Source organism: Nelumbo nucifera, chromosome 6, assembly GCF_055504915.1.
Source record: "Nelumbo nucifera cultivar China Antique chromosome 6, China Antique-T2T, whole genome shotgun sequence".
Lineage (NCBI taxonomy): Eukaryota > Viridiplantae > Streptophyta > Magnoliopsida > Proteales > Nelumbonaceae > Nelumbo > Nelumbo nucifera.
The window spans coordinates 18,429,429-18,446,266 of NC_142654.1; the positions used below are offsets into that span (position 1 = coordinate 18,429,429).

The 16,838-nt window shown below is 36.6% G+C and overlaps 1 protein-coding gene across 1 annotated transcript; it reads right to left on the reverse strand.

Moving 5' to 3' along the window:
- Positions 1-5,039, reverse strand: LOC104591219 (large ribosomal subunit protein eL6). The gene is made up of 4 exons (XM_010250006.3): positions 4,692-5,039; positions 4,479-4,585; positions 465-646; positions 1-370 (listed from the first exon to the last, which is right to left on the reverse strand). The coding sequence occupies exons 1-4, from the start codon at positions 4,946-4,948 to the stop codon at positions 215-217; spliced, it is 702 nt and encodes a 233-aa protein (XP_010248308.1). The 5' UTR covers positions 4,949-5,039; the 3' UTR covers positions 1-214.
- Positions 5,040-16,838: the final 11,799 nt, after the last annotated feature.

Here is a 16,838-nt window from a genome sequence, read left to right on the forward strand (position 1 = left end):
TGGTATTAATAGAATGATTGAATTAACTCCCACAGCTATAGCCACAATGAGAATCACGACTCATCTCGTCCACTCATCAAAAATTAACATCATGCGTCTTGCAAGCTTAAAACTGTTAAAACATAAAAAAATAAGTGACTACAAACAGTAACAACTGAAAAACAAAAGTTCTGACTACTGACAGACCAAAATGAACAAATATCCGGAGTTTCCTCTAGAAAACAAGCTCATGGGGCTTCATGCCGGCCTTGAGAGAGAACCTAGCAGCCAAGTACGCCTTCAAGTCAGGGACTGCTTCAACAGCCTTTATCAACGGGGCATCAACTGTCTTCTGGTCATCTTTTTTCTCCTGCGGAAGTGCCTTCTTTTCCTAGATTTGGAAACAAGAGATGGAAGTAAGTAAAATCAACGACTACAACCAATCATTCAGAATGGCACACAAGAACTATTAAGTGGGAACTGACCTCCTTATCTGCTTCAAAGAACTCGCCCTCTCCCTTCTTCTTCTTCTTTTCAGCTTCCTTTGTAAAATACTTGTCATCGAACTTCTCAACATTTACACCAGAAATATCAACCTTGGTGGAAGTTGCAATCACATAAGATTGGTTCACTCGCCTTAGAGGAACACCGTTAACCTTGAAGGGTCCTGCAACAGGACAAACAAACGTGAATGACCAAAATTGAAATTGACAACAATTCATTTCTATTTAGAACCATATACACAAATCCAACAACGCAAATCTACAAGACAATTCCCACAGGCATCCCACCCGCAAAAAATAAGGTTCCAAAAAAGCTGGAAACCATTCAGCAACACAAGAAGCTTGGGAGTTCATTTCATCATTTGGTAGCCTGCTGAAATGGCTGGATAAGATGCCGGTTGGTTTGCCACATACTGATTAAAATAGTGATAAAACAACCATTCAACGGTTAAGGAACTTGTATCCTATTTAATTATTCACTAGAAGACAAACCAATAAACAATTCAGTTAAGCCTATTAAGCAATTATCATATGGCACCATAGTTGAGCAATACCAGTGTTTTAAAAGCGCAAGGCGCAAAAAAAGCACAAGGGCCAATTTGCGCCTGAGGCGCAAGGCGCAAGGAGAGGTGCACGCCATTTTAAGAAATGCGCAAAATTACAAAAAAAAAGCTAAAAATAAAAAAGTCATAAAATGCCAAAAAATTTTAAAAAAATGCAAAAAAAATAAAAATATTAAACATAATGTTAATAAAAATATAAAATTAAATTTTAAAATAAATTATTTAAAAGACCTATTATCTAAAATTAAAATAGATAAACATAACATGTAAAGTGTATTCAAATGAAAATTTAAAAATAAAAGCAAACATATAAAGCAATTTCAAGCATGTAAAACCCACAATCTCTTTTTTTCCTTAATTGCATTGCTTCAAGTAGTTAATGTGATATAAAACATATTGCATTTTTTATTCTATGAGCCTTTGTAGGATGCCCCTCGAGGCAAACCCGAACAAGTCTATGTAGGATCTGAACTTCTTATTTCTCACATAAAAAATAATGATTTTACAACTTCCATTGCCTTTTATGAAGATATTTTACCAAAGCAGAGAGAACCCCCTATTTGCTGATGTTGTTTATCCATTCATTGCAATAAAATATCTTCTTAAAAGGCATTATTTTTTGTGAGAAATAAGAATTTCAGACCCTAACATAGACTTGTTCGGGCTTGCCTCGAGGGGCGTGGCTGGGAGTTCGGGGGTGAAGCCCCCGGCCCATCTGTTAGATTCAAAAAAAGCAAAAAAACGCAAAATTTTAAAAAGGGGCACCAGGCACGCGCCTTTTGTAAGAGGTGCATCTGGGACTGGGCGAGACGCATACCCAAAATGCACCTCGCTTGTGCGCCTAGGCGCACCTAAATCACTGAGCAATTCAACCACATGTTTTCAAATAAGAAAGTTGCAGCAACCAAAATACCAAATCCAATTTAGCTTAAAGACAAAACACAAGTTTTATTGAACATAAAATCAACACACTGCAAGCAATATATGTCTATTTGCTATATAATATATGCTTAGTACCGTGGTTGTTTGCCAATGGAACAATGCCACATAAGCACCATGTAGGCATTGACTTTCCCAAAGGAACACTGGCACATTTCATTTACATGCATAAACAACAATAAAAATGTGACCCATATGTGAAAAACCTGACCACTTCACCAATTTCCAAGACTAGACTCAAGTACAAATAATGCCACTTCTACCGTACCAAACACTGCCATAAAGGGGAGGAGACAATGGGATTCTCTTACCACAATGTCTAATTCATTATATAAATGTTTCATCACTTCATTATCCCTAAGGCTGCATTTGGTTTGACAGGGAAAAAACAGAAAGCTTTCTTTATCAGTGAAAGAAACAGAAAATTGAGGGGAAGTTATTAATAAATTGCACAAAATTTATTCTCTTTTACTTTCTATCACCCTAGTTCCATTTTTGAAGACTTCACTTATCTCTCCTTCTAAAGGTTTTTTATCAGCATGCCACCCCTTGTCAGACATTTCCCCCATAACGTTTTTTTTATAATTGACATTTCCCCATAACATTGAACTCCTAAAATGGAACCAGCATCACCTTATCGTGTGATTTTAATATCAAATCTAGGGTGGCCACAAGCTAAGCTTTTCACAAGCTGTTCAAGCTTGGCTTGTGAAAAGCTCAGCTCAGCTCAGTCTAAACCAAGCTCCAAGCCGAACTCAAGCCTTAGGCTCATTTGCTAATCAAGCCAAGCTCGAGCCTAGTAAAGCTCAGCCCGTGAGACTCACGAGCCTAATCAAGCTTTTACATATATATATATATATATATGTATATATGTACATAGGGTGTAACCTCAGCTCGACTCCTCAGCTGCTGAAAGAAACCTCAGCTCGGCACCTTGGTAGCTGAGGGAGACCTTGGGTCGGCACCTCAGAAGCTGAAGGAGCCCGGAAATCAGAGGCAGCTGAACTCGAACTTCCTAACTTTTGATTTGAGTCAAGCTCAAGTCTCTAGCTCAAATCAAACTCGAGCCTGAAAGTTTATTAGTGTGCTGAGCTTAAATAGGCAGATATTTGGCTCGGCTCAGCTCGGCTGGAATCCGCCCCTAATCAAATCTACACATGTCCATGATTTTAATTTATTGTGTAACAAATTTTACCTGAATTACAATAAATTATTTTTCCTTAAATTTTTCCATAGGAACTGTGACAAAAAATTGGTTCATGGATCGAGGTTAGTATTGCAGGCTGAATACCCAAAACTGATCAATAAGAACAGTCAGTTAATATCCATTTCCAATGTGAAGAGGATGATGGACTGGTTCAACTCATCAGTCACAAGGCTTCTCAGGTGGGCCTGGCAGTTATCATTACCCTCTAAATGCCTACCAATTAATACCCAATACTCCCCACTTTCATGGCTTTTATGATTCAATTAGATAACGAAGACAACAAAAGGACCTGACATGAAGGTATTTGTCTACAAGAGAGTGCAAAAAATGTCAAATTTAATCTGTTCTTGGAATTCAGGGCATCTCCAGAGCAGTTTACTATAATACATTATGTATATACGAATGCATTTGTGTGTGCAATAAGTGCATGCATATACAAGCATGGTTAGAATGATGCCTCTAACAGGATCATAAGCAGGATTTCACAAGTAAAAAATCAATGTTCTAAACTCCAATGTATCGCCCTGCCCCAGTGATTGGATTACTACCTATAAGACCTAGATAGTGATTCAGAAGCAGGTGGGCCTAAAAAAGCATGAATTGATCCTTTGCATATAATGCTTTGTACAGTTCTGAACTTAACAAAATAAAGGAAATACCAGTCGGTGGCATAACATCAAATTTCCAAGAATAAATAACGCATCAGTAGAATGAAACAGAATGATGATAAGACAAAGTGATGAATATGGAACAAACAAGTCAATATACAATGAGTTGTTGAAGGTCTTTTTATTTGGAGTTTCAGGGCCAAAATTGATTTAGGAATTGCTTATGATGCGTGAATTATGACTATCTACATTGAGGTGATGATTGCCAGAAAAAAAAGATACTATATTCATACTGAACGCTCGATAATTTAAGGAAATATAAAATCTTGCTCAACAACTATTTCAATATTTAGTTTCTGAAGAAATAAAACAAATCTCTACATTGTTAAAAAGCTTTCAATGATACAACGGGTAATTATAGTAAGTTAAGATCCATATGCAAACAACTACTATTAGTACGGGTAATTTTAGAAATGCAGCCAACTACTATCATTGACTTTTGAAAGTAGCTGGCTTCATTCTAGCATTCTAGCTAAACAAGCTAACTAGTCTAAAAACAAATGTCATTTCGGATGTGCTAGCACATATCTTATTTCAGAGAAAAAGCAAAGTCGTCTAAAACAAAATTTGATCAAGACGTGATTATAAGTGCCCAGATAAAGCAGCAGCAGTTGCTCACCAGTAACAAGCAGTAGGCCAGATGGAAGTTGTTTCAGAAAAACAACTCTTTTCCCCTTAAATCTCCCGGCAAGGATAATCAAAACCGTCCCAGGAGTAATACTTGCCCTTAGTTTATCAAATTTTGAAAAAAAAATGAAATCAGATTTAGTAAAAGCAAAAACAAAACGATTACAGATTACAGACATATGGAAATGGAAATCAGAGAAATAACCTGAGCTTGGTGGGTTTTGGCTTGCGCTTGTTGATCAAGGGCTTCTTAACGTCATCGGCGGGATAGAACTTCGGCGGCTTCTCGACCGGTTTGGCTTCCGCCGGTTTGGGATCGTGCCGGGGGAAAGCGCCACCATTCTTAGCCTTGATAGCCCAAAGACCGCGCTTGTGGTACATCTGCGACCTCGAATACTTGCCCACACCACGTATCAGATCTGGGTTTCTCGAAACCCTGGGCTTTCTCTCTTTTGGCGCCATTGATGAAGATGGAGAGACTGTCCGCTACTCTTCTCCCTCTCTCTCAGTCCACAAACCCTAGAGAAAAAATGGCGATTTGTGAAGGAGATAAAACCCCACAACCCTAATGCCTTTATAAAGAGGCCCGGGTCTCCTGCAAGCAAAACTGCACACAAAGAATCCAGATGTACATTGCGAATATCTCCGTTAAATTCATGGGAAGATGTTCCCAATGTGCGGCTGAATTATAATACATCCAGGGTGTCTAGTAGAGTTTTTGCTTGCAAGAGATACAATGGATATATTAAGATTTTAGAACCGTGTCAAAACCGTTGGATTAGAATTTACTATGGACAACTCAACCAAGACGAAACCTGATCTTGTTTCAGATATTCTTTGACAATTGATTATAGTCTATAAATACAAAATCCCAATCCGGGTTGGGCCGTTGCCTTTGGGCGATCATGGTTCGGTTCGGTCCAGAAATTGGAACCTAAAACCTACTTTTGAAACAGGAGGGGTCTTTCTAATTTACCCTTTTTTTTACTCTGTTTTATCAACCTAACATTGGGCCAGGATTATAACCACATATCATTTGCCTCCATATTGTTTTGTTTGCACTCTTTTTCCATCTTTCTTCATTAGAGGTACTCATTCGGTCGATTTGGTCTGGTTCAGTTTAAAACCAACATTTTGATTATGCCACTTTAATGAATCAAATAGAACCAGATTAGACTTAAAAAATGAACTGAACCGAATTGAATTCAAATCGATTTGTGTGGGGTCAGTTGCAACAATTTGGAACCAAACTTTACTTAGTAACAAATTGAGTAAACTCAGTTCAATATTGGTTCAATTTAGGCTTCATCCAGTTCTAAACAAAACCTACACATTTACTCATCCCTAAATGCCACATGTTGCCCAAATAATAGAACAGTTGTTCTTTTCACCATTTTCTAACTTGAAATCAATATATCAAAAATTCTCTTTACATTTCATAACATAAAATAAAACAAAATGAGTGTTTAAAATAAAAATTAGGGGAGTTGTTACATTGCAGGACTGTTGACCATCATAGTGTCACTTAGATAATTTCACGCAATCACACTGCCTCTTTTCGTCCTTCATCAATGATCAAAATTTACATTCCAAATTTGCCCTTTTAAATATATTATACACCTAAAATCTATAGCATGCAATATATCTAAAAATGCTCCACTTTTTTGGTAAATTACAAAGACCCCCTATACTATGGGGTATATGACAAATACTCCCCCCCTATGCTTTCAATTGTGATAAAGACCCCTTGAACTTTTGCTTTGCAACAAATACTCCCTCCTTAGAGTTATGTCAATTAATTTTCAAAAATATTCTCATTCAGCTGTTTAAAATGATTTAAATCCCTACACTACCCTATTTTATTTATTCGGACGATTTATGATTCGATTAATTTTCTAAATATAATATTGAAAACCTTTTGGTTGTTCTAATAGATCCCCGCAATTTTATAGCTATATTGAATATTTAGATGAAATGGTTGAGGTTTCTTTGTAATAGATATAAATTTAAGGCTTTGTTTGGTTTTATATTTTATGATGAAGAGAGGCATTCATGTCAATGAAAAGAAACAAGAATTTAAATAAACATATGTTTTCTATGTCAATAAAATGATTCTTGTTATTTTAGTTGGTTTTATTTGGAAAACAAAATGGAGGTATTTTGGGCCAATTAGAGTCTAACTTCTAAGAGACAAGAAAAATAAAATAAGAAAATTTTAAATGGGTAATTTGGTAATTTAATGCATTCGGTCATCTAACTTATAGCCAAGGGTCTTTGTTGCAAAGTGAAAATTTAGGAGGTCTTTGTCGCAAATGAAAATTTATGAGGTAATTGTCACTGACCCCATGGTATAAGGGGTCTTTCTAATTTACCTTTTTTTTTCCTTCTGTTTTATCAACCTAACATTGGGCCAAAGAGGATTAGAACCACCTATCATATGCCTCCATATTGTTTTACTTGCACTCTTTTTTTTCATCTCTCTCCATTAGGGATGTTCATTCGGTCGGTTCAGTTTAGTTTTAAATTGGCTAATTCGATTAGCTAAAATATAAATGCATGTTATTTTATATTAATAATTATCTATCAATATTTACAATTAAACATATATTAGTAATATAAATAGTAATATATATATATATATTAATGTTAACATTAATATATATATAATTAAAATATAAATATAGGTATTTATTTTAGTTAATTCAGTTTTGTTGGATTTTTTCTCAAACCAAAGTAACTAAATCGAATTATCTTATTTGGTTTGGCTGAATTTGAACACCCATACTCTTCATATCATTACACGTAGAGCCCTCTCCATTTCTCCAAGCACTTGCCAATAGAATGTGTTGTCAGCATCTGCTCCATCAAATAACTAGCTTTGATAAGAGATGGAGAGGAACATGATCTAGGGTTTTCGAGATTTTCCAAACAAAAAGAAAATGAAACTCTTGCCTAACTCTTTAGTGTTCAAGGTTGGGGAGCCCACATTGCTACCAACTCTCTGCCCATATATGTCTTACCCGCTGCCTCATCTGGTTTATGGAGAGAATGCAGTGAAATGGTGTGCAAATGGGAAGCAAGGAGTTTTAAACATAGGTTGCTAAACAAAGCCTTTTTATTGTTTGGGTCTCCCTTCTCATGTACTTGAAACAAATCCATTCAAAATTCACAAATGGGACCTTAATCCTGTCCAAAATTGACCAACAAAACCGTACGTACCAAAGCATAGCCTTTTTCTCCATCCATTGAGAGTTAATATAGCCAACAAAGAGTCCAATTATATCAATAAACAACTTTACATCATTCCATTTTTATACGTGTGTTCTTTTGCATCTCAAAAGTGATTACTCCTACCCTCAAAATAAAGCTTAATTCTTCAAAACATTATAATGTAAGATAAAGCTTATTATTTTGAAGTATAATTTGATTTAATCCATTAAATTAAGTAACAAATCAATTAAATTAAGATCCATATTGTGCAGGTTTTTTTTTATTCTCTTATTACCTCTGTTCCTTGCTTCTCTAGATCTGTCTTCTCCTTTTCACGCCTCACTCCCGTCCATTCCTTTTTACCCTTTCATTTGTTTCTTCCTGGTAGTGGAGTTTTCTATTTTATCACTCATGGTGGAGGACGATATTTTACGAGATCTATCACATTGACTCCTGTCGAAAGGTAAAAATATTGTGGAAGCATGAGACAACGATGCTCTGCCAAATGAATCTTGGAGGCATTCCTTAATCTTCAACGTCTTATCGGGTTGAAAGAAATTATCTCTAAGCTTCGAAGCTGGAGAATAATGAATAATGCAATCTTGGATTTTACAACAAACATGTTCAGGGAAAATTTTCTCAGTAGCTTTGAAAAGGACCAAGTGGTGGATCATGGGCCCTGGATTTTTGATGATGATCTTGTGGTTTTGCATAACGGTGAAGCTGACAAGTGCCCAAGTGATTATGTCTACGATCATGCAGATTTGGGGATTCAAATATGGGGTTTACCAGTGGAGTATTTGAATGCTAAACGTATTGCTTCAAAGTTGGGTAAACCCTATAAACCTTCACGTAAATGGAGTAAATATGCCTGTGCTCAAGTTTCTATTGACATCACTGAAGCACATGCCTAGGTAGGCAAGTCCCTTATAAGCTAAAAGAGTGGTTAAACCATTCAGGTTCGTATGCTTTATGAGATTGCCTAGATACTATGTGTTCTGCACAAGGATCCACCATGAAATATATATCTAATTGCAAAGTGAAGCATAGACTTCAGATCTCCATTGAGGAGTAGACCTGTTCATGGGTCGGGTGGCCCGACGGGCCGGCCCGGCCCGGCCTGACTCCTGGACGGGCTTGAACATGCTTATAGGCCTGCGGGCTTAAATTCGGGCCAAAAAGCCCGGCCCGCAATAAATTCAAGCCGGGCTCGGGTTTTGTCAAAATAGCCCGGCCCGACCCGACCTAATATTAAACTTAAAATTAATTAGGTGATTATGTCCATTTGAATAATTTTTTTTATTTAAGAATGTAAATTTGTGTTTTAAAATATAAAAGAAAAGGAAAAATACCATCTTATAGGCCCATTGTTCATTTAAATAGAAAAAAAATACTGTCTGAATTTTTAATTCTAATTTGAATAGGAAATTTTTTTTTTTTTTCAATTAGGTCGGGCTTCGGGCTCGGGCTCGGGTTTCGGGCTTTTTATCAGGGCCGGGCTCGGGCCCAAGTTATAGGCCCGTTGGTCGGGCCGGTTTCGGGCTCGGGCCTAATATATTTTCATTAGTGACAAGTGAAAGCCCGGCCCGTCCCGGCCCATGAACAGGTCTATTGAGGAGTGCACCGAGTCAAGTATTAAGACAAAATTACAAGCATTGCTCTGTGGCCAAATTATAATGGAAAAACGGGCCCCTTAGGTTCAAAAAGGAGCAGCGTCTACCCAGTCAGATCATCAAGCTCCTATCGAACCAATTAATGGTGGTGATGATCTTCTTTGTTCTCCTCCTCCTCTTTAACAGACCACGCAAACTCTGGTGGTGAGGGAACCGAAGAACTTGGCACACCAAACCAAGGTTCAAAGTATCGATACATATTGGCCTGTATCGGTACTTTTTTAAAGGTTTATTTATTTATTTCTGAAACCAGTTCAGAGGGATCGATTTAAGGCCCACGCTACCCTCTGAACCAGTGTTTGACCCAATACAACTTCTGGAGAGACGTATTGACAAGTCATTGGCACGATACGTATTGAATTGGCCAATATGTATTGATACTTTAAACCTTGCATCAAACTTGGAAGGCGAAACTACGCCCAATATGATCGGGGTTGATTCCATCAAACAATGGTGGTTTCATTGACAAGTGTAGAGTAAGTAAACTCAAGGTTAGTAAATGGTACCACTCGAAGTTGCATTTCAAATATCAGATCAAGGAAATTAAATAAAAATTGGAGTTTCTTGTAACTGAAACTTTGGAAGGGGTTCCTTTGGTGAAGGCAATTTTCTTCAGAAGGAACTTGAGGCTTGCTACGACCGTGAAGAATTGTTCTGGAAACAGATGTCAAGGTGTGATTTGCTTTATTTTATTGCCCCCTTGCTGATTTTGATGATCAACTTTTACGTCCCACTATTACTGATGATAAGAATTCTGCATTGACCAAGCCTCCGGACTTGTTAGAAGTTAAAAACACCTTGTTCAACATGGCTCCATCCGAATGGTCTACATGCATTGTTTTATCATAATAGCTGGACTATGTTGGGGACCGAATTCACTAGTTTCATTTCCAATTTATTTGAGAATCCTTCTCCCATTTCATCAATTAAGTGGAGTGTGCGTCCGGTTTTAGGCCGTATGGTCTTTCAAACATCACTTACAAGTTAATTGCCAAAATCATAGATTGAAACCTCTTTCACAAAGGTTTATTTCCCCTTATCAAAATGCATTTACCCCTGGCAGACAAATCCTTGATAACATGGTGATTGCCTGTGAAATGATTCAATATATGAATAATTGCATAAAAGGTCCGAGCTACTTTATGCTTAAAATTGATCTCGAGTTGAGTGGCCTTTCCTCATTCATTGTTTGCAAAACTCCTTAGTTTTTTCGAGGGTTTCTATACATTCATTCAGGCTTGAGGCTTGTATGGCTTCTTACTCCATGAGAGTTCTTATTAACGGGACTCCGAATAAACCTTTCACCCCCAATAGAGAGTTACGGCAAGGATGCCCTTTAATCCAAATATGTTGATGAAGGGCTTCTTAAGGGTATCAAAATAGGAAACCAGGGTATTGTTTTAAATCATTTGATGTTTGCAGATGATCTTCTTCTCTTTGGTACGACGGAGATTAATAAAGTTTTACAACTGCAAGTCAACTCTTCAAAAGTTTTGCACTTGGTATGGCCAAGTAATTGAGTTTGAGAAGTCTTGTATCTTTTTCATTGAGTGTATTTTAACAGAAACTAAAAGTGTTATTATGGATGCACCTGGGGTGGGTGCAAGAAATGAGAAAACACGATACTTATCTTTAGCAGCCCACTTCTCAATGCTAACAACAGAAGTATATGGTCACCATGGAAAATTCCTCGTTGACAAAGCGAAGTTGAACAACCTAAAGAGACGGAAATCAGTAACTCTTTCTCATGCTAGTCGCAATACTCTACTTTAAGTCCACTCTTTTGGCCTTGCCATTTGTATGTATCATCATATGGCCGCTTTTCGTATCCCCTCATCCCTCACTAAGGATTTGAATGTTGTTCGCCATCCAGATTTCTGGTGGGGGAGGTCTTAAAATAAGAAGCCTTTCTACCTAAAATCTTGGAACTATTTCTTTAAAACAATGGAAAAAGATCATTCCATTATGAATAAAACTCTGCTATTAAAGCTGACATGGAGATTCCTTGAACATGAAGATGCTCGTTCGGTCAAAATACTTCAAGCAAAGTATCTTAACAGTGATTTCTTTTGGAAATTACAACAGAAAAATTCAAACTCCCCCCTTTGGTCTTGCATGTTAGACTGTCAATTGGACCTTATTATAATAGCCCTGTACATGGTACAGTGCTGATTCAATTGAAGACCGTTGTTGGCACTATCATTCAGAATCATGCTGGATATTTCATCATTTGAAGAGCTCTAATTGTATTTTGTTCATCCCCTAGGGAATCTAAAGCTAATTAAGGCCGGACTTGAGGCTTTAGTTGTAGCCCAATCTATGGATATGGATTATGTTATTCTTGAGGGGGATGTCAATCATATCATTGATTCTCTTTCTTTCAGATCAAATCCTCCTTGGAGAATTCTCTCACTTCAAAGGGTTAATCTCTTCCTTTTTCTCATTAGAGCTCAATTTACATCTCTTGTTGGTAATAGTATGTTGGAAGGGTTAGGATCCATCATATGGATGGCCAAATTATGTTAGATGGTTGGGCAAAATTTCAAAAATTTCCTATTCCTTTTGGGAATCAAATTCCCTATGTTTTTAAAAACTACATTTTTTAGGATTGGTCTTGCATTGAATCGTACCAAATTTGAAACTAAATAAAGAGGGAAATATATACCTGATACAGATACCACAAACGCAGATCCCAAGGTAAAAGTTCATGCCCAAATCAGCCTCCACTAAAGATGGCACAGTGTATAGGTGAAGTTGATTCAGCAATGCAGCTTTCAACAAAACTGCAACTCAAATGCTTGGATCAAACTAGGGAAGGTGAGCCTGAAATTCCTCTGAATTTTTCTTGCAAAAATCAGAAAAAAACTGATCTCTATCGGTCCTTGAAAGCCTAGGTCGTGATAGGGTTTCTTGGAAGACAAAAGAGAAAAAGAGAGAACAAGAAAGAGAGATGTTCTAGTCTGGTTCGTCATCTTCTTCTTTTATTTCTTTATGGAGCACTTCTCATAATCAAAATAGGAAATTTTTCAAATCTAATTTGGATCTGGACTATATTAAGAGATAAGCCTTATCCTCTTAAGATGATAGGTGCTCCATACCCATTTCCAAACCCATAACTTACTTAATCTTATTAATTACGGGCCTTAAGCCCATTTGCTTCAAAGGTTCATGACCCAAGATGTTACATGGCCAACTTAGGCCTAATTTGTATGGTGTATGACCCCACAATGACTTCACATAAGTCCACATGGGTTCGACACAGGCTCTGTGAAATGGTTTGGCCGAATTCACTGTTAAACGCAGTAAACCCCTGAATACATCACTATGGGCTCAATATGGGCCCAATATTTACACTTAAATGGTCTTTGAATTCAACCATTATATGAAGACCCAATGATAATGGACTTAAGTAAGATAAAGTCCATCAGATAATCAACCTTATAATGGTTTCTTATACTTGACCTCTCGCCCCATAATAATCACAACACTACTTGACAAGAAATGACCTCTCCCCTGACTGCATGGTATAGTGTCACATTCTTTGTCCGGATAGATCCCGGGAATTAAAACTGTTTGTAAATATTTTTCATAAAACATTAATAAATATATATATATATCATATAAATATATTTTGCAAAACCAAATCTCAAAAACAATTGAAATCTATTACCGACAATTTATGTTTCCATCAAAAAGAGTGTAAGTCCTATCATTCACTTTGTTCGATAAATGGGTCGATCCTATCACTATGATCACTCACTCAGATGAATTCTCAGACTACCCCAACATACCCAAGTTTTGACCCTCAATGGATTTCACTAATTGACATATCAAACACGACACAATCCAACACCTAGTGTAATACCATAATGAAGTCTACGGGTTATGTGTAACTTTTTAGTTTTGCTCATCAATTTTCAAAGTCCAAGGCATACCTGGAAAATGGTCCAGATTCAATGCTTCATCCAAACACACATTGCATGTTCTTTTGGGTCTAGCCCTAAAAGCTAATACAAGTTGTCCCAACTTCTTTGGTAGCGCATTAGTGTCAGCCTTAACAGGATAAACTCCTCAAGTCTACCCAACAACTGGAAACATTCTAAACTAATACGAGTTTCATAACTATCCAGTTTAAGGGGTAATTTCACAGAAACATACCAATATCAATATGAAACAATAATGTACTTTTATTCATTTATAATAAATGTATATATACATACACTGTTTAACATAGGGCTGCCCATGGGTTGCCCACTTTGCTCTTAGGCAAGGCTGCTCCATGACTTAATCATTGGTTCCTGATTTCATTAAATTTGTTGTAGAGGAATAAATGTAATCTTTTTTTTTTGTGTGTGTGTGCGTCATTAGACTTCAAAAAAAAAAAAAAAGAAAAGTACTAAGGGTCATTCTCTAATTATGGAAACAATTAGTGGGAAAATGAATTGTTTTTAATCAATTAGTAACTATTGTTTGATGCAAAGGAGACCATCTATAGCACCAATATGGTGCAAGGGGCCTAAAGGATTAGGGGCAAAACGAAAAAGGGCATGGGTTGAAGCAGTAGGAAATTATTTAGATGCTTACAAATTTCACAATGAACACGAGAGACACTAAACAAACAAAGTTGAAACATAATTCATGTAGCCAACCATCATGATGATAATGAACGTTTGTTGATTGATGAACCTCAATTGAGATTATCAAACCTCACTCAGTTTTGAAATGGATTTTTAGTACTTTGTATTGGTCATAGCTCCATGATTATAGTAATATGTTCTTTGCTCATTCACCCTAAATAAACAATGTTTTCAACTTGTGATGATTGAAGCTGTCTTTCAAACTGGTTCGCTTGCAACCTGGTCATGTTTTCAAGCTCGATTCATCCCTAAACCATAGTCAGTCAACAAGTCATGGATTTTTATGATTAATTTATTTTCTTTACTTTTAGCCATTTTATCGTCGATGGCAATGTTTATTACGCTTAATTTTGTTCAGCATGTTGAATATATAATATTATAAATATGTTCAGATTTTTTAATTTTTTAATTTTTATTAATTAATTATTTATTTATTACACAATTTATGATGTCGCATGTTCATCCATTTGACCCTGACAAAGCTCCGGAGACAAAAATAATTCCATTTTTAAATATTTTTTAACAAAACTGGGTTTGAATTTAAATTGCTACTAATTACTATTGGCTATTTTGTTTTTGACAAATTTTAAACAACTGCATTCTTTACTAATGTTGGTTTAGGATATCATCGGTTCATGGCCAAGTCCATGCTTCATTTGGTTATGGTTTTCCCCCTCTTTTTCTTTTTGTTGTTGTTATAGTTATTGTTTGTTGAGACTAGCTTACATAGCTAAATGATCATAACCCCATGGTTTATGGATAAATTCACTCATGTTTCATATGTAAGAGCCGTGCAAGTGCATGGGCTTTTTCTTTTTTTCGTTTTTTAAACCCTAGGAAAAAAATGTACATAAAAAGACAAATTCAACAATATGTTTAAAAATAGGGATACAAGTCAGATTGGCCCGAGTTACACTGCTTCAGGTTCAGGTTCAGGCTTCAAATTGGGCCCATTAGAATTTTGACAAAAATCCAACCTTAACCTGAAAAAATTGCACCTCCCGTTTAAATACGGATATAATTTGGGTGAATTGAATCAGAATTTTGTTAAAATTTATATGAACCGAACCCAAAAACCCAACATTCAAGTGTAAAATCTTCGAATCAGGTACTCGATTTACACCTCTGTTGTACTACTAAATGACCTCTATTGATTGGGATTAGGTCAAAGTATACCATAGTATTTAGTAAGGTTCAAATGGATAATGGTCCCCCCTCCCTCCTTCGAAAAAATAAAGGGAGAAGCATGTTTCAAATCAAAGGTTCTCGCGTTTATAATAGTGGGGCCTAGTCTTTTAACCCCCACTATGGACTTTTCTGGTCCGTTTTTATAAATTATATCAACCTCACAATTTAGAGGGTGTTTATTTGTGTTTCATCTAATTCATGAATGTAATTTGTGTTTTGTATGTTCATATGCCATCATGGTTCTAGAATCAGCAAATTTAATTCAACTTTTTATAGCTTTATCAAGCAAATAACATAATTTTGCTCATGTAAGCATGATATGTCAGTTACATGATGTGGATCAACCATTAATACGGCTCCCTTCATAATGTTGATACTTGAAAATGTCCGTGCAATAAAAAGTGAATAGTGAAATCATATGTTTGCATAAACCACAAAATCCATGTTTATATATAATGGTTCAAAAAATGAACCACAAAATAAACCCTCTTTGTGGCAACATATCATGGGATGCCAATATTTATAAACGACAACGGGTTATATATTTTAGCATTTAAATCTAATCAATGAATTAAGACATTGATTATCTTGCAAGGCTAAGGTGGCATTTGATAATATTTTTTAAACATTTGAAAGTTTGAAAATGTTGCTTTTCAAATGTAGAGGTGTTTGAAAGTGTATTTGAATTTGGGTCTAAAAATCATTATCAGATCTGAAATAATAAGACATGGGTCAAGCGCTAAAATGCGTTCAGATGCGTTTTAGACCTGGCCGAAAGTCCAAAATACCCTTGAATTCTCGCCTCTCTCCTTCTCTCGTTCTCTCGTTCTCTCCTTCTCTCCTTCTCTCCTTCTCTCCCTCTCTCCCTTTCTCTATCTCTTTCCTTTCTTCTTCTTCTTCTCTCACCACTACAACTCTCGTCGCTACAACTCCTCCGACGAACTAGCGGCGGCGAGTTCAAACCTTCTCTCTCTCTCTTTTCTTCTTCTTCTCTCGCCGTTGCAACTCCTCCGACAAACTAGCAGCAACGAGTCCTAGCCTTCTATCTATCCCTTTCTCTCGCCTCTCTCCTTCTCTCCCCCTCTCCCTTTTCTCAATCTCTCTCCTTTCTTCTTCTTCTTCTTCTTCTTCTTCTTCTTCTTCTCTCACCACTACAACTCTCGTCGCTACAAACTCCTCCAACGAACTAGCGGCGCCGAGTTCTGACCTCCTCTCTCTCTCTCCTTTCTTCTTCTTCTCTCGCCATTGCAACTCCTCCGACAAACTAGCAGCAACGAGTTCTGGCCTTCTATCTATTTGTCTATCTATCATTTCTTCTTCTTCTTCTTATTTTCTCGTCGTTGCAACTCTCGCTGCTGCAACTCCTCCGACGAACTGGCGGCGGTGAGTTCCAACCTTCTCTCTCTCTTTTCTTCTTCTTCTTCTTCTCTTGCCGCTGCAATTGAATAGTCTAATTTAGGGGTAAAATAGTAAAATCAGTGAATTTCATATGCTAAAGGTTTGATCCAAAACAAACAACCTTCTTTATTTAGAGCCTCTAAAAAGTCCAAAAACAACTATGTTTCTTTTCAGGTTTCAAACCCTTTCAATATCTTTTAAACTTTTCAAATTTCAGATTTTAGATTTATCAAACACCACCTAAGT